Genomic DNA, 23440 nt, shown 5'->3' on the forward strand with positions numbered 1-23440 from the left:
TTTTCATCTACAAGCAAGTCAATTTAATGGACAAAAAATATCTAGCCCTGTACTGCAGAAGATTGCACTTTTCTTCCTTTAGTACTGTAACTTAACTCACTAGAAATTTAACAAATGTACAAATAATTGTTTGTTAGAAATCCTTATGTTTGCTTGCCTACTACTGCTCCAACTCTAAACTACGCTTTAGATTTTATTTGCTAGCTAATTTATGTGAAGCAAAAGACGATGTCCTCTCCCAGCTGGGTTTCTAAGTGATCACCTACATTTAGACTGTGGTCACTCTGTCACAAACAAAACTCTAAGAGAAAAAATACTTCCTCCGTCCTAAGATGGTTGCTCCTCAGTGGACCAAAAGTTCAAAGCATTCAGGATTTGATTTCTTCCTCATTTAGCACCTGGAATGTCATGAACGTGATAATCGTTATAGTCCTAATGATCTTGAGAGAAGAGAGCCATTTTGGAGTCAAATATTTCAAAGACAAAATAGTCACATTGGCTACAGTGAACAGTGATAGATTCCTGTAGAGAATGTTAATCTGACTGGAGAATACTAATCTGATTTACGCTCTACTGATCATAATTCTGTTTTGTGAATACAAACAGGTTGTTTGCATGCTCTGTCCCTCCACTGTACAAGACAATGGTAATCAGACATGTTGGGCTGTAAGAAGCATACCGGAGAGTTTTTGTGTGGCATCACAATCCACAGTAAATGCTGGCAGAGCAGTAACAGCAAGTACATTTAAAATCAAATTGCATATTTGAAATCCTTACTTTGACAACAGAGTGTCATAGGCTTATGGTAGAGGGAAGAGTTTAGGAAAAAAAAAAAGTGTAAGAAAAGAATTTGAGACTTTAAATAGCGAGACTAGTACCTCTGGTGTGTACCATCCATACTGACCTGAAAGTTGGGGCATGGCAATTGAGATGTTTTCATAAATTCTTGAAAAATCAAAAAAAAAAATATAGAGAGAATAGCTTGTTGTAGTAGTTACTAGGAGCATTGGTATGCAGCATGGACCTCTCAGTAAGATTGGCAAAACACATCTGAGACACTGAGCTAACATTCGGACTGTTCACAGGTCTTGACTCTGAATCTCCACCTGCCGTGCTTTGAGTATTCAAGATAGCAATTGGTGTACATAATTACTGGAAATAACACTGAAATATCTATGCCCAAAGTCTGTACCATTTGCATAAAAATTATACTTAGTATTTGAGATATTCTAATATGAACATAAAAGTTTACATAATAATGGAAATTCCCATACACCAATATTGATAGAAGATAAGTGCCATGTCTAAAAAGGTATTGTCTGACCTACCTGTTTACAAAGTTACTTTTTATCCGTTACTTTATTTAGAAAAATGCTGTCATCAATCTTGCCATCTCTTTATTTATAGTTCAATATGGCAAAATTTGGTAGCTATAAAAGCGAAACTGAGCCATGAAAACTGAGCTGTGAAAAACAATTTGGTGTAAAAAAAGTCAGACAACTAGATAATACTGAACGTAAAGAGAAAAACTGTCCCTGCACTCAGCCATGCAAGCCTTTTCTTTTAATTCTGTGCCTATGGTACAGACTTTAAAAGTAATAGTACAATTCTAGATTAACACATCATTTCATGATATGGAACATCAACTATCTTATGTTCTATCTTATGATAGCAATGTTTTGTTTTGAAACTGCTTCAAGCTTCAAGATCCTTTTGTATTCATTATATCTTGATGATGGTAGTTTCACGAAAAATTCTTAAATCTGGAGGAGACTTTATTTGACTGTTTTTCACAACATAAAGATAAAAGACAGGAGCAAATTGTGTGTGTCTCAGAAATGGAGAGAGAGAGAGAGAAACTAAAGGCATGCTTGCAAAACAAGGATTCTTTTTGCACTTCAGAGTCATTAGGGTAGCAAAAGAGAAGAAATAATAGAATGCTTTCACGTTCTTCAACTAAGCACATATCTTTCTTGTTTCATCCATTAACAATTACAGTTTTCATTAACAACAGATCAAATTATTTTTTTCTTTTTATTTATTTACTCTTTTACTGTTAAACTCCAGAAGCATTAAATGCTAAAGTGTTTGTGGTCTGTGCAGTGTCAATTCTTGTTTAGTGGTGCTTACAGGGACAATTCTAACCCTATAGTCATATTGTAAAAGCAAAACTCATGTTTTTGCAGAACTTTCAGGAGAACAACATGCAGTTGATTCTTATGCCTTCTGTTGTCTCTATGAGCCTTTTTCCAAATCTAAATTGCATTGACAAAGGTCATAGGACTTATTAGGAGAAGGGTCACCTTTTTATTTAAAAAAGAAATCTCAGCAGTTAACAAGCTGGATTTCTGTCTTTTTCCTCTACCCAGTGTCCAGCTGATAGATCTGTTGAGCTTTAGGTATGTGATAACTTGTCAGAGTGTGTGTATAAGAGACAGTAGAGATACGAGACAAGGAGATACAGTCAAAACTGTGTCTTTCAAAATTCAGGCACAATTCAGTAGAAAGTGAGTCGGACTTTGTCACCAAAAACAGCAGCTGGATATCCAAAACCATAGATCTACATTCATGGTCTTTCCCAGCTCAGGTTCCAGAGAACTCTGAAATGTACTATATCCCCTTCCTAATATGAGAAGTTATGTATCTCCGTGGAGCAAATTGATTTATTTTCTGGATGCTTGAATCTAATAAATAATCTGCAGTGTCCAAAAGAGATCAGTGTCTACCATCAGGTGTTTGAAAACAAAATATTCTAGCTTTAAAGGCTTTTATACTATCTGCAGTTATTACAACATAACAATCTATCATTTGCTTTGCTAGGAATGCATTGAATGTCAGAATTTATTGAACATACAAGAATCTATTGTCAGAAGTCCTGTAATTGAATTTACTATATTTTTTTCTTCACAAAATTATAGTCCAGTTATCCATACATTCATGGCTCCTCACACTTACTGAAGGACTGAAATGACCCCCTAGGTTGAGAAGGTGAATGTCAATTAAGAATTTTACTTTATATAAAGGTAGTAGTTCATTAAATAGGAAAGGAATCTGACATTCACCAAACACCTATGCGACCTCAAATGCTAATGCATTTGGTATTGAAGTAATCAGCACATATAACATTTAAAAAATAATAATAATATGGTATTTGACTTTTTCTAAGAATTTCATAATTCTCTCATTTCTCAGATTCATATTACCATGTTGGTATTTTGTTATTTCTCTTCTTCCAGTTGACATAATTGTATACTCAACTTTAGATTATTCACATTGTCCCTTTCTGCGCTACTCGAGCATTCTGGCTCTCTCATTTCCCTAACTTGCCTCCCAAATGGAATTGATTGATTCTTACAGAGATTTTTTTAGCCTTTCCCTTTACTTTATTTGATCAACGCTTTCTCTGTATGTCTACACTGCCTCCTTTTAGTGTCCAGGGTTTCTAGGGTATTTATATTTTTACAGTTCCGGGGTTAGATGATCTTTTAAAGACTTCCTGGAGCTTTTTGGCTTCCTGACTTTTTCCTGCTCCCATCCAGGCACTCACAAAATTGTTCAAGTGGTGACTTTTTGCAGTGTTTTGGCCTCAAAGTAGTCAAAGATAATAAGCTAGGCTCTGAAACTGTCTTTATAGATGTATTAAAAGTTCCTAAATGTATGTCGATTTACATTATTATTATTATTATTATTATTATTATTATTATTATTATTATTATTATTTACTCTGGCTTTTAGGATTCAAAGCCTTCTATACTTCTCTGAGGATTAGAAATCTGGTTTAAAAGAAAAACAACTACCTGTAAGCTAGTTGTCATGCATGACATGATTTTAGTACCTGGGACAGAAAAGCCCACTAAGCGCTGTAAGCCAGGCAATAAGAACAGCTGAACTGGCAATGTTGCTAAGTGGTAACCCTATCCTGTCCCATTTGCTGGCTAGCCTGTTCAGCATAAATCTGACCACTTATTTAAACACGATATGAAGGTTTTCACATTATTTTCTGTACAAGACATAAGGATGAAAAAGTTGGACATATCTTCAAGCTTTCACAGAGCTCAGTGCTCCAGAAATCACATAAGTTATGAAATCAATATTTTATTTCAGACATTCAGATTTAGCATCTTCTCATTAATAATGCCAGTAAAGTACATCTATTTTCCTGGGGTTCTTCTGCTAATTTCTTAGAGAACTTAACTTCAATAGTCACCCTGATATTTTATTTTTATAGGATCCTGAGGCTCTATAATTTCCTTCCCAGTTTTGCTGGTTTTACAAGAGGAATTATAGTTGTTCATTCTAATTAGGTAAATAGTTCTCATTCTACTTATAATCTTTTCTTGTTCTTGGAAGGTTCTTCCCTTTTCAGCTTTCACTTGTCTAGTGTGTGAACAAAGAAACCCGATTAAAAATTAGTTGCTGTGAAAGAGTACCTTTTTCTGAAGGCATTTAAACATACGGGTAGGGAATGTAGTATGAGCTTCATGTTGCTAGATGAGTATTGATTTTTCTGCTTAAGTGATACAAACTCTTTAAAGTCAGGCTAAAAAATATAATGCAGTCCTTCATGGTTTGCTATGTCATAGACCTTTAAAATAACACTAGCATTCTCTAAGGAAGTTTACAAAAACATAACTTACTGAAAACGCATTAAAAATATTTTTCTGGCTATTTCTGATGCATAACTGTTTTAGATGCAAGAGTGGCATTTACTTTGGAGAAAGTACTGGTAATAAATGGGAGTTAATTCAGGACACCAATGTTTGAAGTGGTTTTATTTTTTTTTAAATGTAGTTTGCTAAAACTAAAACCATATTCATCCAAATGTAATTAGAGACGATGCTAATCAAATATAAACATTCACTACACCGGCTATAGTTAACAAAATTAATAATGATTTAAGACATTAGTTGCTAAACTAAACCACAGATGTAAACCTGCTTCAGTAGTCTTAAAAGGTGGAGGTGTGACTTAATTCAACAAAAAGTTGGCTGCCAGGCTGAAATATTTTTTTTCTTTTTATTTAGGAACTAATTTTGAGAAGCATTGCCTGGACTGGTCTGAACTTCAAGTAACAGTAAGTCAAATATACCACAGATTAGAAAAGTTTGTCCAATAAACATGGATGTAGTTCTACTTCAGTGTTTTGAGTCTGTTCCTTCTCTTATGAAATACAGTAAAAGTTTGTCTTTTGGCTTTTATGATTTTGTCTAGATTGTGAAACTGTGTTTGAGTTTAGCTCAAGTTTAGTTAAAATTAGCTTGTCCTGCCTGAACTGTAATTTGACTTTTTTTTTAATGTAAAGTTGATGTAGGTTGACATATTCTATAAGTACGTCATATGCAAATACATGGTGTTTTGCAGAAACCTAGGAGCTTTCCTTGATGATACGCTCTGTTGGCTTGCTGGCTGCCGTGTAGCTGTTAGCAAGCCATGGTGTGTTGAACAGGGTTTTGTAGTTCAGGCTTGGCAGTTTACTGCAATATAACAACTGGTTAATGCTTAGCAAAAGTATAGTATGTACAGACAATTGTGTTTGTTTGGTGGCAAAAGATGAAAATGATCCATCTTTTGTAGTCTGAATTTATGCAGAAATGTTATCCTGCAGTCGAATGTAGAAGAAGCAAGGAGAAAAAAAAAAAAAAAACCAACTCGAATCACATTTACATTAAGAGCTAGTGGTGCCCAATCTAAAAGTGACAAGTTCCAGCGGACAAAAGTTCAAAGGAAATAGAACTAATCACTGATCTGAACATCAGGGGATCTGTTTGGTAATTGTATACTGACACTATAATATTCGCACTTGGTTGTGTTTTAAATGCTCTTTGTGGACGTATCAATGACCATATAAAATGTACCACAGCAGTCACTCAGGCCTTGAAATGCACATTTCTTCACCAAACTGCTGTCAAGTTTTTCAATTTGGGTTCTATATCAACATCCCAATTACAGAGACTCTGAAAGCTACCTGCTCCAGGAAATGGCTTTTGGAAGCACTAACACCAGAAGAATGTGTTTGCAACAGGGTCTTGTATGGCACTGCTTAGTCACCTGGACAGCTTCTGGTTAATACTAAACGTGAGCTTCAGAGTTGTGTAACTGAATGTCTTTAGACAAAAAATGTCTTTTTACACACCTAATTCATGGTGTGTAAAATTGTAAAAGTGTTCCTAGAAAACAATACCAGTAATTTATTTGCAAAAGAGAATGCTGCCCTACTAGTTTTACATTTGTTGGTTGAGTTGAAGTAGCTCAAATGCTGAAATGCTGGCACGTTTTGCTCATTTTTCTGGAAATAAAAGTCTTTTTTTTTTTTTTTTTAATACTAAGGGATAAACAGATAATTATCTCCCTCCTTACTATCATATTAATACAAATGTTAAAATCCATGATGATCAGAATCTCAACAGTATATAATTTCCAAACAATCTGAAAGTGTGTGGCAGATTTGGGATAGCAGTGGTGACGTAGTTCGAGAAGAGAAACTGCTCTCTCCTGTGCCAGGCAGAAATACAGATGCTCCATATGATAGTATTTGACAGAAATTGTCACTTTGCTAATCTTGATATCTGTACTGTGTAATACATGATTTTAATACAAAAAAAGTTTTTCTATTACCTTTCATTTCCATAGTGTGGTTACAGATTTGTTACCACAACATTGAATGAGGATTGAACTTATGGCATTCATCACTATAACCCTTTAAAATGGCAAATCATTATATGTTTAAAAAAAAAAGCTTGAAACATCATCAGTCATTCAAAAAGTATGTTCTTGTTTTGCTCAGCATTGTCATTTATGTATTCAAACACTTGTCTGTTTTAGAGTATGGTCTTGTGAGTCTGTAGCAGTGCTTTGGAAAGGAAAATCAATCAGATTAAGATTATAACAGTTAACTTTATTTGTCCTGACTTTATGAAAATTTGCTCTTAAAGCATACATCTGTACAGTCTCCTGATGTATTTGAAAAGAAGATGTTTAGCTTTCAAGTACTTAGGGATCTCAGTTTTTTGTGTGGTGCTTTCAATACAGTAAGTAGTTATTTTGAAAATCAGGAATGTCTTGATTAATATTGCCCATGGAAATGGCTTTGTTTCCAGGAAGCTCTTTAGGAATGTGTAGCCACAAAGAGTTGGTTCAATAGTCACCTCTGTTATTAAATGGTGCAAAAGCATGTTCTTTGTTATTTTTGGTTATTGCTACTGAACTTAACCCTGCATGTATATGAATATAGGTAGTACCTTAACATAAAAATTTTACATAGATCTTATACTTTGTAGGAGAAAAGGTAACTCTTCCTTCTCACACAGATCCAACAAATTTTTACCCATCAGTTTATTAGAGATGTGGCAGCTTCATCATGGAAAATGAAAAAAAAAAACAAAAACAACTAAAAACCACTTTTGCCTGTGATTAAAGGTAAGCCTGATTTTTGTTTACTTCTAGTTTAGTGATATTTCATGGTGAATATTGAGTGGACACAACAAATGATCAGTGCATAAATTATTGGCTGGTGTCATATAGCACTTTGAAAATGATTTATTAGCACTTTGACACATTAAAATCTTACGTGAAAACATTAATGGATATTTAAGATGGTGACTTCTTTCAAAAAATTATGTTCAAAGGGCATTTGTGATATCCTAATATAATTATTTTGGGTTAGAGATATTATTTTCATTGCAACAGGTGTTGCCACGGAATGAGTTGTCATAATAATATGTTATAGATATGCATACACAAGCATGGTGCGTGTATATGTGCCTTATATTGTGTAGCCTTTCCTATAGTGGGTACGTATATAACTGCTTTCTGCTAGTATGTTTATGAAGAAAAAAAGGTGCTCCCTTTTGTCTGGCATGCTTGCTGTTCAAGTTTTAGCTTTAGGTTAAGTTTAAACTCTTTAAAATAAAGAGACAAAAACCTGTAAGGAGAAAGGGGCCTGACTGTTTACCTGCTGGCCTTTTTGTTGTATTACAACTATACTCATTGTATGTGTGGAAGAAGCTTGTACAGCCCTGCAATTCCTTATTTATTTTTGCTATTATTTACCTAAATCACAATGCAGAGTTAGCCTTCCTTGCCCTTTTCTCAGTTGGTTTGATATATTGATGCCTCTAAAAGAAATTCTGTATGTTCTGCGTTGTAACTGAATATAGTGACAAATGGCAGCTGCAGCAATTTGGCTTAGCTAGAGTTGCATCATTCCTTATTCTGAAAGCCAAAAGCGCAACACAACAACCCACATGCTAACCCTCTATTCCGTGTTTTTTTCCTAATACAGTGAGGTTTTCATGTGGGATGTTCTGCAATGACAACTTCTAAGTAATAAACACCTTGTATTACAAGTAGAGAATTAATAGTGTGAGAATATATGAACTAATAAGGAAAAAAGAACAGTAACCTATATTAGTAACACAACTGGAGAGCGTTAGTTTAGCTGAACTAATGGATACTACACTATAGTTATTATTTAAAGATTGGAATGAATTTATTTCCTGACTGAGAGATTAGCTGAACTGTATAGAGATTTAGGTGGTTGTTTTTTCAGCCATCTTCCATGGCATCTTGGTGCTGTGAAGATGTCTGCAGGTTAAAATTCAAGTTACTTTTGCTTTGTAGTTGGTAGATGACCAGTAAGAGCATTTGTCCATAAGGGTCTTGTTTCTGTTGAAACAGAGCTTTAAGTGGACAGGGAAAAGCTGCTGAATGACTTGGGAATGGTGCTCCTAATGGCTGGTTCAGCAAGGACAAGAAAAATAGTTGGCTTTTGTATAGTGACATGACAGTAGAGTTCTTGTAATCAATTGTTCTCCAGCTGTCAAAGACTGGGCGGCATATAGTAAAATGCTACAGCAAGAAATGCTTCAGGAAAGGATCACAGATTGTACTGCACATGTTACTGGATAATCTAATTAAAACACACCTCTTGCATCTTGCTTATCTTGCCATGTGTTCATAATATATAAAAGGTAGACTGATGGTATGCAAAAGAATAGAGGGTAGAATATTTCCTTGACCTCGGACATGAACACAAGTTATTACAGGAAAACTCAGTGTCCACAAGGTAATGAAGAATATTTTCACTTTTGCATTGTCATCATAGAACTTGTGTGTGAAAATTTTGATGAACCAGTTGTGCTTTTTATCTCTAGTATTTTAAGTTCACCTACAACTTAGGATTCTTTTCAGAATAATATGAAGAAATATATTTCAGAAAAATAATTAACGTTTACATTAAACAACTTTATGTCAATGCAACTTTTAAATAGTCACTTCACAACAAAAGAACTTACCAACAGTGTATAGAAACAGGTTATGCTGCCAGCAAAAATCCTGACAGACAAGCTTTGAAAACTGTTATGCATTTCTTATTGTGATACGTACAGGTGGTTCATGATTTTTTTTTTCTTTTCAGAATTAGAGGCATGGAGGTTAAATTACGGTAAAAATAAGCTTCTTAAGTTAAAAATTAGTAATGAATAAAAAGGGAAGATGATTTGCAGAGTAATGAAACTTATCTACAGTCATACATAGTATTATTCAATATACTGTTTTCTTTAAAGTGTTTCATTTCCCACTGCTTCCAGTTTAATTACCTCCAACTGTCTTTATTGATTATGGATTGGTTATATGCACAAATATGAGGGCAGATATAAATCTAATTATACTTCAGAGAAAGTTTCTGATTTGCCCAAAGGCTCATTTTAACTACATGCTAATGATATAGCTACAGTTGTGAGACTGGAGGTTATAATGGATGAGGTTTTTTTGTTCTTTTAAATGAAACATTAAACGATGATGAAAAGCTTTGAGTCACTTTTCCTTAACTTCCATTCCTGGTGGCTACACTTTTGATAATATTGGTGTGCAAATATAGGCATGCTAATGTGTGCACAGAAATGAACGCAGACCTCAGGCTGAAATCATGATGAAAAATCAGAAGATTCAAGTTTGTATTCAGAGATAATAAAGGACCTCTGCTTATGGCTACAACCTGGATAATTTTCTCTCCTGAAGTTACAATGAAATTGTGCATAAGAAAAAGCAAAATGTACTAGTAATTGATAATTTTCAGCCTAAACCCATATTGTTAATCATTTCTGAGAGGGGGAAGAAAAGAATCTATTTTTTATATATTAGAGTTTTACAGCAATTTTCTCACTTCTAATATATGAATTATTAACAAAGATACTCAGTCTAATATGGAAGTTGCCCAGGAACTCATTCCTTATATTTAATCCTGGGGGCAAGCTGCAAAACAAGTGTTCCATGCTTTTTATAATGTTGAGTAATGTACTGTAACTTCAGAGGTAAAAGCAATTGATTTCCTGCTTAAATGTCCAATTAAAACTTTCCTGATTCTCATGAGTGGGAGCATGGTAATTATTTCTAGATCAAAAAATTGTATTTTTTCCTCAAAGATACTTAACGGCAGATAGGCCATTTTTTAAAAAAGCACATTGCATTCAAAAGAAATCTACTATAGTTTCCTATTATGCAAAAAATGTCAGTTTTTAGAATGAAGAAACTGTTCAGCTTGGAATGTAATGCACATGAGCTACATGAAAACAGTTTCTGCATGTGCTATAGAAGTATGAAAACACTGACCTATATCAATAAGAAAAATGGTAAGAAATAACTTCTTTTTGAAAAAAAAAAAGGAATCTTTGCCTAAAAGAATAACTGTGAACATTTACCCTCTTACAGAAACCACGTCCTCTTCTGAAATACAAAAGTAATGAATTGTATAAATAAGTTATAGGAAGAGGACTTTGCATTTTAATTTTTTGGGTGCACTGCACCGAATTTCTAGAACAGGAAAAAATGGCTTTAGTGTTGGTGATCAAATTCTAAATATACCTCATATGGCATTCTTGCATGTGGTCTGCCTTGGTTTGCTTTTGGGAAAGTTCCAAAATGTTGAGATTTGATAAGCAGGCACAGAAAATGATGTGACATATTCAGTAGGATGATTTTAAGTCTGAATTCTGAAATGCACAAATTAAAAAAATAAACAGGGAGCATAATTGCTGTCATTTTAGCCTGCTGAAACCTCCTAATACTTTTGAAGCCACAGATGGCCTACTAGATGGAGAAGCAAAGGTTCTGTAATATAAAATCAGTGTACTACATTAAGACCATATTACTCACAATTTCTTGTTCTCAATCCCAAAAGGAAACCTTAAGGGATATGTCACGATTTTTGCAGTTATCTGTGGTTACTAATTAATAGCCACCATCTCTGAAAGTATCTAAAGCTTCCAAAATTTGTTATGATTTTTTTCTGTTTCTGCAATTATAAAATGCTCTTTGGTATATGACCTATGCAACTCTGTTAGTGTGTGGAGTACTTCTGTAAATATTCCTGATGCTAAGTAGTCATATAGAGCTATGGGATCTATTGTTCATGTGAAGTGATAGTCTGTTAAATGTACTGACCTCAGATAAGCTCCACCTATTGACAACAGTGATTGATATGGGATAACATCACATGGGCAGATTTGTGACAGTAAACTCCAAAATACCACAGTGTTTAGAGACTGTGATTGGCAACCAGTCATTTAAAACACTTAAAATATAATTTGGTACATGTTATAGATGACTTACTTTGAGACGTTTGAGTGTCTATAAATTTCTTTATCAAGGCATCAGTAGTTTGTGTGTAAAGACTAAGAGCGTATCTTAGGGACCGTAGGTCTGGGCTCTTTTCCAGGAAGTTCTTTTTCAGCCCACTTCCTCCAGCATGGAAGTATTGCTAAAAAGATAACCAAATGTGGTCATTGAGAATGGCAAAATATCTAACAGAGGCCCCAGTTACTGACAGATAATTTTAAATAAAATTCTTACACAAACTTTTTAAAAAATAACCTTGACAGTGTGGTTAGATTTGTGATTGTATCTTTTGAGATAACTGTCATCAGCTCTCCTACAGAGCATCTTTCCAAAGGTGAAAATTTAAGATTTATGAGGGTAAAAATTATATTAAATTTTAATTTTGATCTTCATGATCTCAAGTATTTTGATCTAAAAATGAATGTATGTACAAATACACACACACATATTATATATATGCAAGGTTCTTTTAGGTCATGGGAATTGCTCTGTTTAAAAAAATCTCTAAAACCAAGGCATGGTTTATCGTACAAGTAAAGAAAATATTCTTTCTGAAGGAAGGTTGCAGTTAGAATTTTAAAAGAGAGGATCCTAGAACATGAAGTTTTGGATTATCATTGCCTTGTAACTGTCTGTACCTGAAATTGTTTCTGCTTTGGGAAATGATTATAAATTCCATGGTAATTTCCATGGTGGTTATCTTGTTTAATCGCAATTTTGACCACATTTCTGTGTTGAGGGTGACTGTATATTACGGGGAGAAATGTACCTATAGGAGGAAAACAAAGGATTTTATGTAAGCATGCTGAAGCTGTCTGAGTTTGTCAGTGCTGAACAGGACTGGAGCCTGATTCCTAGTGATGATCCATGGGAATCTTATGGTTTTCTTCTAAATAATAATAATAATAAAAATGTGATGTAAGGGCTATACAACATTTGTTCTGCTGATAAACAACATATATTCTACTGAAAAGTTTTATGTTGTTTTAATCACATGTAAGCAGTGTCAGTTTAAGAGGTTCTGAGTAAATCACCTTTATTTTTTCATCATTGCATACTTATGTGAAATTTATATCTTTCCAAGTGCATTATTTCATATTGTACTTTCCAAGGACATTTCTATTTTCTGAATGGTTAAAAAGTGTACTCATGCTTTCATGGAGGATTTTAATCAACTTATAAGCAGGTGTTAAAATCTATTAATGATATTTCCTGTTATTGTGGCAATTACTGAGATATATTTTAGTTGTCTCCCAATAAAATCTTATCTACAGCAGCAGCTGGAAAGGACTAAAAGCTCCACAAAAGCTGACAAACATTTAAAAAAAAATCAAGGAAACCTAACTCTAATCTTGTGTCTTATTTTTTTTGCTGTTGCCTATAAATGTTAAGTTTTGCATGTAAACAAAAATAACGTGACCGTATCATTATTGTATCTCAATTTGAGATAACTGAGGCCAGAACACCATTTTCCCTTAGAATAAAATCTGTTTGCTAAGGTTCTTTTTATAACATACAAAGAAGGATAATATGGATAAGATGAAAGATCATCCCTTCATTTTACACTCTCCCAAGCATTGATACAAAAATCATAAATTATTTTTAAGTTGCTCATTGAATTAACTTTTGGTACTAAAAATTTGACTAATAAGCAAAACCAGAAAAGAATGCAAACACAGAGATGTTCCTCCCTTCTAATCCCTTCTGTACAATAAGTTATTTTCAACAGACACCATACGTCATTTTTACCATTCTTGTATTATTATTTAGGCAGACTTTTTTGACTTTCAAGCTATACTTACTTACTTAACATTACCCAGAAAGTGTATGTTTTAATCATTAAACTTACAAACTGGATTCCTAAAGCAACATGGTAGTCTTTTTTTCTTGAGTTAATTCTCAAAGCTTATCTTTTGTTCTCTTTGTAATAGTGTAAGACCAATTTCTGCATGATTATGGCTATTTGTTTACTATTTTGGAAAAAAAAGATTTTGCCATATCACGCAACATAGTACAGGGAGCATGTTATCATGCCAAGACTTAACAATTCGAAAACATTTTCTCCAGAGTGCATTGTTTCGCTCAGTTTATGAACATAGCTCACAGAGGAATACTGAATAGTGAATTTTCCTTGTTTCTAATCTTTCTCCTCTAAATCTAGGCTTCAGTTTAGTAAAATGATTAATATCTATAACTCCTGATTACTCTTAAGAGTTTAAGTGCTGGAAATCCAATCAAGGTTAGAATCTTTTGATCGAAAACAGTTATATTCACGTTAGACTAAAGAGTCTACAGAGTTTAGTTTGGGAGAACACAATCGTCCTTCACAATTTTGTTGTTTCTGGTTCCACAATAGCAGTAACTCCCAAATGTTATGGGTAAGAAGTTAAACCAATGGCAACTGGGAGCCCTGTTTGATAATTCTTTCTTGTTTTTTGAGATGCTATTTTGTTGCACTAGACCTCATCATGAATGTTGTCATCTTTGCATCTTCAATTTAATACTGAAGTAGCTGCCTCCTTTCCTTACTTATGTGACAATCCAATTATTTAGGAAAAACAGTAAATCAGATGGTGAATTCTAAACTATGAAAAGTTGACAAATTCAACTGAACATTGAAGTTAAAATAATGCCCAGTAATTCATGGTAGAAAAGGCCTTGTTTTCCGGTGTGCTATAAACAATGTCATATATATTTGCAGGAGAGTGCAGCTAGGAACAACTGCAGTTTTCAGGCTCTGCTCCTTCCTTGTGGGAGAAAGAGGCTAAATAAGGGTTTGGCCTGATTACTTCAGCCGCACTAACTCTAAACTGTAAAGGAACACAAGAATCAGATTTTGGCCACCCATTACTTTAATGCTGTACATGTTCTGTCTGCAAGTGGTTGAACAATTTTTCTAGTTTATGCTATTATTATTGCTTTCAATTCACTACAAAGCTAGGATCAAATGTTTCTTGTCATATTCAAGGGATCTTTATGATTCTAAGGGACCACTCTATATAAGAATCTGCTGTTTTATGTAATTATATACTTGGTCATTCCAACACAGAACAGAAAAAAATGTAAAGCCATACCTTAATAGTAGCTAGTGCTACTTCCATTATTGCACACTGCCTCAGGCTCAGACTTCTAGCATCCTCTCGAATCACGTGGTCCTGCAAGGCAAGTTAAGAAGGCAGTCGATTATGAAAGAGAGTCAGTGTTGAGGCCTGTCTATTCTTGGAAGAGTTTGCTCCCCAAACTCCTGTGTTTAATAGGGATTAATTTAATCTCAGAATTCTTACTTATTATAACCTAAAGCAATTGTGTTGTTTCTTGAAAACAGGTTGTGGGGAAAAAGAACCAACATTTAATACTCAGCATCTGCATCACTATTTCTTTCTTTTACAGACAAATTTTATGTTCAAATAATTATATTGGATGATACTAAAATAATTTGTTTTATTAATGAACCTTAAAGTTTAACTGATGTTTGTTAATGCAGCATGTTTAAAAAAATTTTCACATTTTAACGTAAGTTAAATAGCCATAAACTGACTATATACCTGTGAACTTTGTCTACTATAAGCATCCTGTTACTGACTTAAGCAACATTTTAATGCTGCTAGCAAACTGAGTATTTATAGAAGCACAAATTTGTCTATTTCTGCTCAATTCTGAAATGATAATGTCAAAACTGATTGCCAAACAACTGACATTAGTATCAAATGTCTTAGCTCTCCGTGAAGTTATATTATGGACTTCAGTAATGCAGTGCTGATGAGTACACTGCAGAGGTTTCAGTAACTATTTTCAGTAATACACAGAACAAATTTACCAGTACTCCCATCCCAGCATTTTTTCAGAACTGGTTCCAGAACAGCACACACATATCTCATAATTTATTTTTTATGATATTTAATACTTATAGGACTAGTTGTGCAACACAGGAATGATAACTTCTTGACTGAGCTATTGATCACTTTATCATATAAGCATACTGTCTTTTATTTTTTGTTTGGATGAGACCGTAAAATCATTACTCACCTGTGAATAGCTACTGCCACATTCAAGCTTATTATAGTATATAAGAACGAGTCATGAAGTCCGGCCTCACAGTCACTGATATTTCATCTGTTTTTTTGTTAGAGCAAGCCATTCACAGATTCATTAGACTACATCATTAGACTACATTACCTTGAGTTTTGACAGTTGTCCAAGATCTTTGGCTGCACTGAATATCATTTGAGGCCCCTGTAATCAAATCGAAAATTCAGGAAACAGACTCAATACAGTGTAGTTACATTCTGTGTCAACATGATCTTAGTTCCTGCTAAGACATTAGCCAAAATCACTGTTCTGCAAAGCTAAGTGAACTTTTAAATTACACAAGATACATATTTTAATTCACTTGATAGGGTGAAGTAGCTGAATGCCTAAAGAATGCTTCCTTCCAGTTTCCTGTATGTGATATTGCCTATTCTGATGGTAGTGGTTTCTTGTGCTTCTAATTTTATGTCGAATATTTTTAAGCTAAGGCTTGGATTGTTGTTGTACAATAAGTCGAAGAGATACTTGTCCGTAATCAAGGCTCTCAGGTGCTATGCTAATGTAAATAATCACAGTGGGAAGTGAACAGCCCTGAAGAACCTGCAAAAGCTTAACTCAGTGTCTATGGTGAAATCATCAGTTGTGTTAACACACAGGATAATGGTCTAGTGTTAAGCCAAAGCTATTTTTTTTTAAAGGTACTGAAGTGTTGTGAATTTAAACCCATATTTTATGGTCACCAAATCCTCTATAATCATTCTTGACAACCAGTTAAAAAGACCAGAAAAAAATAAATAAATCCCTTACCTCTGAACCATACTGTTCTATGATTCAAAGCATAACAACTGATCCTGCATAAAGCAAATAAATGTTCCTAACTCCTGATGGGAAATGCAGTTGCCATATGTAAGCACTACTTAGGCAGTTGCAGATAAATTTTGCACCAAAATGCTGAAAAAGCAAATGAAAAACCTTACACATGTAAAATTGACACAACTACTAAAAGAGAGCCTGTTTCTATTTATGCATAGTAAACAACAGCAATATAATAAATATGAATAAATTCAGTGAATGGAGTCCTTGCTATGGTGATAGGATTAGCTCTACTCTAGAATTACTAAAAGCTCATATTATTTCATTACTACCTTAGCACCATTTCAACGTGTTCTATTTATTTCCCCTTTTCCCTCCAGCAACTTCCTTCAATACATCTTTAATATGTTATATGCCTTTAACTTATGGATCCTTACAAATATGTTTTTATCAGCTTTATTGATAACATAGGATGTATACAGTAAAGTTCCCAAAGGCATGCTACGGTAACATAATGATTAGCTTGTCATAAAGATGGTGAATTCATTCTATTCAGGATTGGAAATGAGAAGAATTAACATTTACATTATCCCAGACTAGAAAAGAAGGGGGTGGGGGAGAGGGGGTGGTGCTCCAGGCCATTTTTTTCCATCCTTCTATCCTTAGATAGAAACAGATTTTACCAGTCCCCTCAGCACTGTCCCCACTCTAGGTTCATGTCAAGCCATCACCCACAGCAGTCTTGGGTGTAGCAGCACTACTTTCCTTGTTAACATATAGTCTCTTTCCCTCTTGTCTGTAAATACAGTTCTCCCCAAAGAGAACCTCCTATCAAGTCTGCTGTTAAAAAAAAATAAAAAAAAAAATGTAGTGCTAAAAATTGGCTTCAGTTTCCTGCTCTTAAGGGCAGGCAGGGCTGGAGAATGGGATGGAAGGTTCCTCGCTTTTTGGGAGCTGTGACAATGTCAGTGATTGAATTCCTAGGAGGGGCCAGGAACACTCTTGTTACTTTGCATTACAAAATCACAAGAAATCATACTTAGAAGCCCTTATACAAAAGCATGGTGCAGAGTCAGTGATTCTGCTTCTTTTATCCTACGCTCATAAAAAAAAACATCCATCAAAACTGCTCCAGGGTGGGGCAGGCAGTATCACGAAGTAGGCTCTTCCTCACTAACTACTGAAAAGCAACCTAAATCCTTTCAAACACTGGAGCACAATACAATGCATACTTCAATGCATTATTCTGACTGAGCTACAGAAAAGGTTAGTATCAGAACCCTTAATCAGATACCTGCTTAAGCACGATATTTATTAGAATCCTTTATAATATGTGTGACCTGCAGCTGTTACACTTACGGTTTGGTCCGTCAGTGGTGGAAGCACAATTTGTTTTTCTATTTTGTTCAAGACTAACTTCCAAAGCTCTTTTAAAACCCGTTTCAGCACTGTCTTCTCACAGATTTTTGCAGAAAGGCTTAAACTGGAATAAAACCAAACACAAAAAGGTCTCCAAAAATAGCATTAGGACTTCAGAGGTACTCTGTCAGTATATATTCAGATTAATGGACACAGTGGTTTAGCTTTCTCTACCAATACTGATTTCTCAATAGATTAATTATTACACATATTTCTTTTTTTAGCAGATTAGAAAAAACATGTAAAACCCCACTATTTCTTTTATTGCTTAATATATTCCTAACATGTATTTACTGAAAATGCTAAATATTAACAAATATAATAAAATGTTACTATATGTTTATAATTCTATTATCTATAGTTAAATTGTGTAAGAAAGGTGATAGTCCCTAACAGTGTCTTTTTTTTTTTTAATTTCACATCTTTATTTTCTGCCCGTGGGTTAGGCATCTGCTAAAATTTCATTTAACATTCCAATGGTAAGGAACATTTTCTATTCAGAAAGTAATTTAAAAACCATATTTTTTTTTGTTTCCAGTATGGCATTGTTGTATTAAATCTCAAAGAAGTTATGAAGGTGGCTTAAACAATGGTAATTTGGAATTGAACCTGACAGGCAAAAGTCAGCACGCGCATTTTTAAAATATGACCTTAGGATAGCACATGTAAGTGTATAAGTATTTTTTGGCTTTTCTTAAAAAAAAAACTTGTGCTAGGAATAAACATCTTAACAATAATTACAATTGAAATCCACACATAATCCTCTAGTAAATTAGCACACAGGACTAGGTAGATAGCTAGCAATAAAAGGCTGACATAGATACAGCAGCCAAAAATTTTTTGCCAGTTTAGGAAGATGGGTGCTGCACTTGACAGTATTACACAGTCAGCTCTTACCATAAGTACTTTAAATAAGTGCTTGCCCATTGCCAGCTGGCACTGAAATTCTTGTAACTGCCAAAGCCCTCAAAAAATGAAGCCTAGTAAAATTAAACTGCAAAAGACAAAGCAAAATCCCTTCCAGTTCCCTCCCCCGCCCCTTATGCTCCACGTTTCCTGTAGACTTTGGCTATGCATATATATATATAGTTGGGAGCTTTGTTTCTAGTCATGTTTCTAAGACAGCAGTCTTAGACGCATCAGCCCCATGTTTAGAAACACTAAGCAAGTATATGGAGGAATGACCTGGAGAGTGAAAAGTCAATTATAAATGTATCCTTTAAATCAATTTTTGACTTGGGTATTACTAGTCAGCCCAGAGAACTATTTTGGACCTCCAATCACTGACTTCTGCATAGTGTCTTAACTGATCATAGATGCACGGCAGTTTTTCAAAAGCAAACTTTCGTTGTGTTTTTGATGTCATGGAAGTGCATGTAAATAAGCAGGGTGTCACTGGGTGCCAGCCTAGACCAAATGCCAAACAATTTCAGCATACAGAATTACTATATTTTGTTCAGTACAATTTTCTTTATACAACAGCTCCTGGTGCACAGGCCTTACACTAGCTCCTAATACCTCAAAACATGACAAAAAAAAGACACTAGAAAGGCAAATATGCTGCCTATACAAATATTGCTTAGTATAAATAAACGTGGTATGTATAATATTCTGAACGCTTAAGACTACTACAAATATTAAAAATACTGCAAAATGTTTCTAGTCTGGGTAAGACCAAGTCCACATCCTTGACTGTAGCATCAAATTCCTAATGTGCCACACTCATTAATCTGCCATACTTACGTTTTATCCAGGAAATCCATGAGCGGCCGAAGCACAATCTCTGCATCAATGGCTGCACTGTTCTTATTGGCCACTGTGTTCCCATTTCCTCTCATTTGACTGAGTTCAGAGCTCATTTGTCTTACACAATCTTCAATAATAAATTGGAAACTGTAGGATAGAGGGAAAAACAAGAATGAAAGAATTATGGGGTAGAAGACAGTATTCATCATTCTGCATGAGATTTGTCTAAAGAACTGAATTTTCTCTGCAGCGTTGGAAAGTTTGCAAATGCAAGGTGCTGCAGTGCTACAGACCAAAAATATCCCCTCCTATGCGTTATAACTCATAAAATTAATACATATACTGTTTTGATTTTTTTTTTCTTGTTTCAGTTCTGTCATTATGTTTTTCTTACATTTGTGGTAATGCCAGTTATTTTCTGAAAGCAATAGATGTACAAAATTTGTAAATCCACAATTTAGGATATGACTGACTACAAGCTAGCAACAGCTCAAGATTTTATTTTTGCTGTGAAGGCACAACTGGAAGAAGGGACCAGAGATTATTTTTTTTTTTTCTTTGTGGTTAATAAAAGAAACAAGCTTTGGTGTTCTCCTTGAGGACAAATAGAAAACGTCTACTGATTTTGCCCCGTTAGGTTCAACTCGTCTTTTTCCTGGGTTTCACGTAGAGTTAATGCTACTAGACGCTTTGCCTATTTCTTTGCAACTAGTTGGAAGGGCTAACACATTCAGACTGTTTAAAATAATCTTTCACCAAAAAAACCCCACCACATTTAGAAGTTGTTACAGATACTTCCTCCTTGAAGGAATCTTTTTCACCTCAAGGGGTATGTGAACAAGCTCTTGCTCCTCAAGTTGTGTCTTGTCAGCTTATGTCCAAATTGTTCAGTTTCCTAATTGACCTGGTAGACAAATGTGTGTGACAGTCTTCTGATATCATTGATGCAGTACAATTGTCAATAAGTACATTTAAATGATACAGAATGGCAGTTACTCGGCATCAACAGTTTAGAGTCAGAATAAGGCTTCTGTATACATAGTAACGTGGTTTATGAATTGATTTACGATGAATGAAATTGTTTTTGTATTAGTTTATGAGCAGAAATGCAAAACACAGGCCATAAATATACCAGGCCTTCTAATGTGAAAAGATAAATAGCAAAAATTAATGCAATGAAAGTGAAAGAGGATTCACTATAAGAGAAAAAACAAACAATCAAACAAAAAAACACATTTTAATTATGCATTAAGTTCCAGTTACATTGCTCATCAAAAAAATAAAATGCAAATCTCCATGTGAAAACACTGGAAAATCAGAAGCTTTTCAGTTGACATGGACTTACTTACACACTCTAGAGCCTTGGGTAAAATGACCATAAAGCTGTTATTGAAGCTGCTCATGTAAACACAGTCCCTCCAATAAAAGCAAAAATAATTAACTGGCATTTTTTTTTTGCATTAGCTGTCTTTCTAACATTGTTAACCTCACAAACTCTGGCAGTTATCTGACTCACAAGTAGTCTCATTTTAGTTATCTGAAGCATATTCTAGATTGAAATAATACCGAGTATTCTCTTCCAGAAATCTAACTGTCTTATTCAAAAAAGAAACCCTGGAATGAGATAACCATTCATGCCCTGTCAACAGAGAAAGCAGGGTCTGGTAGCAAAGAGGAAAATAAGAAACAAAGCACACGCAGGAAAAATGAACACAGTCCACCCAGATGGTTCACTGCTGGATTAAATAAGCCACTACAGCCTTTGCTTAATGAGTACCACTATAGCACTAATCCCCCTTTCTTAGATTCCTTTCTAATTTGAAGCAAAAATAGCTTGCAGCTTCTCATAGCACGGATTTGCTGCTGGCCCAGTGAGTCTGAGTACTTATTCAAGACTTCAGAGTGCGCTCTGATTAATGAAAAATTTTGAGAGTAAGGCTCAATTCAAAATTCTTGCAGACCCATTGGTAGGCAAATGACCCAAGAAAATCAATTATAGTGACATTTCAAGCAGGCTTAACTCAGGCAGACATCCTTGGTTGAAGCATGACACTCAGAAATAAGTTGTCAGTCTCAGGGAGTAACATATACATGGTCGGAGAGAGGTTTAACATAGCAACAGGCAAGAAAAAACCAGCTATTTTTGTTTTCCAGAAAGCATAACAAAAGTCAGCAGCCTCATTTCTGTGACACATTAGTGTCTACAGACCATTTTCAGTTTTCTTTGCAGCGAAGTTACTGCTTTGTTTCAATGTTTAAACACCGATGCACACCACAATATCAGGGCAGAAGCAAACTGTGCTGCAGGACATCCAAACACTGAGACTTAGGCAATAAGTTAGGTTTATGAGCAGGACTATTTCTCTAAGATTTGCAATAAAATAAGTTGGTTACCTTGTGGCATATGTTACACTGAGTTCATCCAGTACATTACTAAGTTTCACTTGGAGTTCTTTTAGAACAACACTAGCTTCAGGATCCAACTGCAAAGAGATAAGTAATGTTATATTTTTCTTATATGCTTTTTTTTTTTTGTTAAATTAACAAATTTGGAATTATATGCAATGATATACTGCACTATGGGAAATCAAATATGGAAACACCTGTTACAAGACAGGATTGCTTAGTAAGCCTAAAATTCCAATTACCAATCAAAGAAAAATGTTTGACTGTAATAATGAGGAATTATGTTGTTGGAAATCAAAACTGTGCCACGGAGCAATGGCTTTCTGTGGGACAGTGAAAATTTTGTTAGCAGACACAAGAATAGAATGAATTACTATTTTCAGGCCAATGGTATTCACAAAGCATACCAAAAGAAGGACGCATGAGGAGTTAGTGCTTATGTTAATAATACTGTCTATGGATCTTTTCCTTCCTTCCTTCTTCCTTCCGGTGCATTTTACCACTGCCTATATTTATTTATTTATTTTGTGTTTTTCTTGGAAGATGTTTCCATTTTCCCATTAATGCTTCATGAAAGTAGAACAGCCCACTCTGGAAAAGATGGTTTGAAGACTATCCATGCTGCTTCTACTGATAAAGTATGAGGGAAGTGAATCTACTGAATTTCAGTATTTCTATTTCTAAAAGCCATTAAGACATACATAATTCAAGCACAGTGCAAAACATTCAGATGTACAGGGAGAACAGCTCCCGTATCTTTCATACAAGTTTTCTAAACATAGGAAAAGAGGAAATGCAGGGGAGAAAAGTAATTTTCCATTTACAGGGATGGGGATCCATGCACAGATATTTAATCAAAAAGGTACTCTTTTGGTATTGGCCAGCAGCTTGCTTTATTTGCTATATTTGCTATGTACGCTTTTTCAACTAAAAAAAAAAAAAAAAAAAGACTTTTTTCTTTCTCCTTAAGCTGTAACATTCAGGAAAAATAGTTACAGCCCATTGTAGGATATGATTGATGATCATCAGGACCAACAGCAGAATACAAATTAATAGCTGATGTTCCAGGTTTTTCAGCTATCTGCACTGTACTGTTAGGGAGTGATTTTCAGTGATAATCCTCAAATTCTGGGCTCGGTTCTGCAATAATGTCAGATAAAGATCTTCAGCCAATTTCAAAGGAAATTTTGCATTTGGAATACATAATCAGGTCATGTTCATATCTTTTGACTGTATGAGTGGGGTTTAGTGCTTATTCTTCATCTGATGCTTCAGAGAGTATTTCAGAGTACTATGGTGCAGTAGGTCAACTCTTCTAATCATACTTTAGAGAAACGAGTAAGCTGTGTCACAGCACATTGGATGTCTTACATAGGACTACACAGGAATTCTAATGCAAAATACAGGAAAATCT

At 34.6% G+C, this 23440-nt stretch overlaps 1 protein-coding gene and 1 long non-coding RNA gene across 11 annotated transcripts in view; one reads left to right on the plus strand and one right to left on the minus strand.

Annotated features, from left to right (window-relative positions):
• Positions 1-11597, plus strand: part of LOC310904993 — a 72750-nt gene extending 61153 nt beyond the window's left edge. For 6 of the 9 annotated variants that reach the window (XR_014588715.1, XR_014588716.1, XR_014588717.1 and 3 more), the window contains one exon: positions 4229-11597. This is a non-coding gene — a long non-coding RNA (uncharacterized lncRNA). The remainder of the gene's footprint in view (positions 1-4228) is intronic. The other 3 variants (XR_014588721.1, XR_014588722.1, XR_014588723.1) reach the window with 3 other exon arrangements.
• UNC13C (unc-13 homolog C) overlaps positions 1-23440 on the minus strand; it is a 171207-nt gene that overhangs the window by 9638 nt on the left and 138129 nt on the right. For both annotated transcript variants that reach the window (XM_083850451.1, XM_083850452.1), the window contains 6 exons: positions 22015-22103; positions 19618-19767; positions 17815-17938; positions 15790-15846; positions 14688-14768; positions 11608-11755 (listed from right to left, as the gene is read on the minus strand). In XM_083850451.1, coding sequence (XP_083706577.1) covers positions 11608-11755; positions 14688-14768; positions 15790-15846; positions 17815-17938; positions 19618-19767; positions 22015-22103 — 649 coding nt within the window. The remainder of the gene's footprint in view (positions 1-11607; positions 11756-14687; positions 14769-15789; positions 15847-17814; positions 17939-19617; positions 19768-22014; positions 22104-23440) is intronic.

This window comes from Anser anser (genome assembly GCF_964211835.1).
Source record: "Anser anser genome assembly, chromosome: 10".
In the NCBI taxonomy this organism is placed as follows: Eukaryota; Metazoa; Chordata; class Aves; order Anseriformes; family Anatidae; genus Anser; species Anser anser.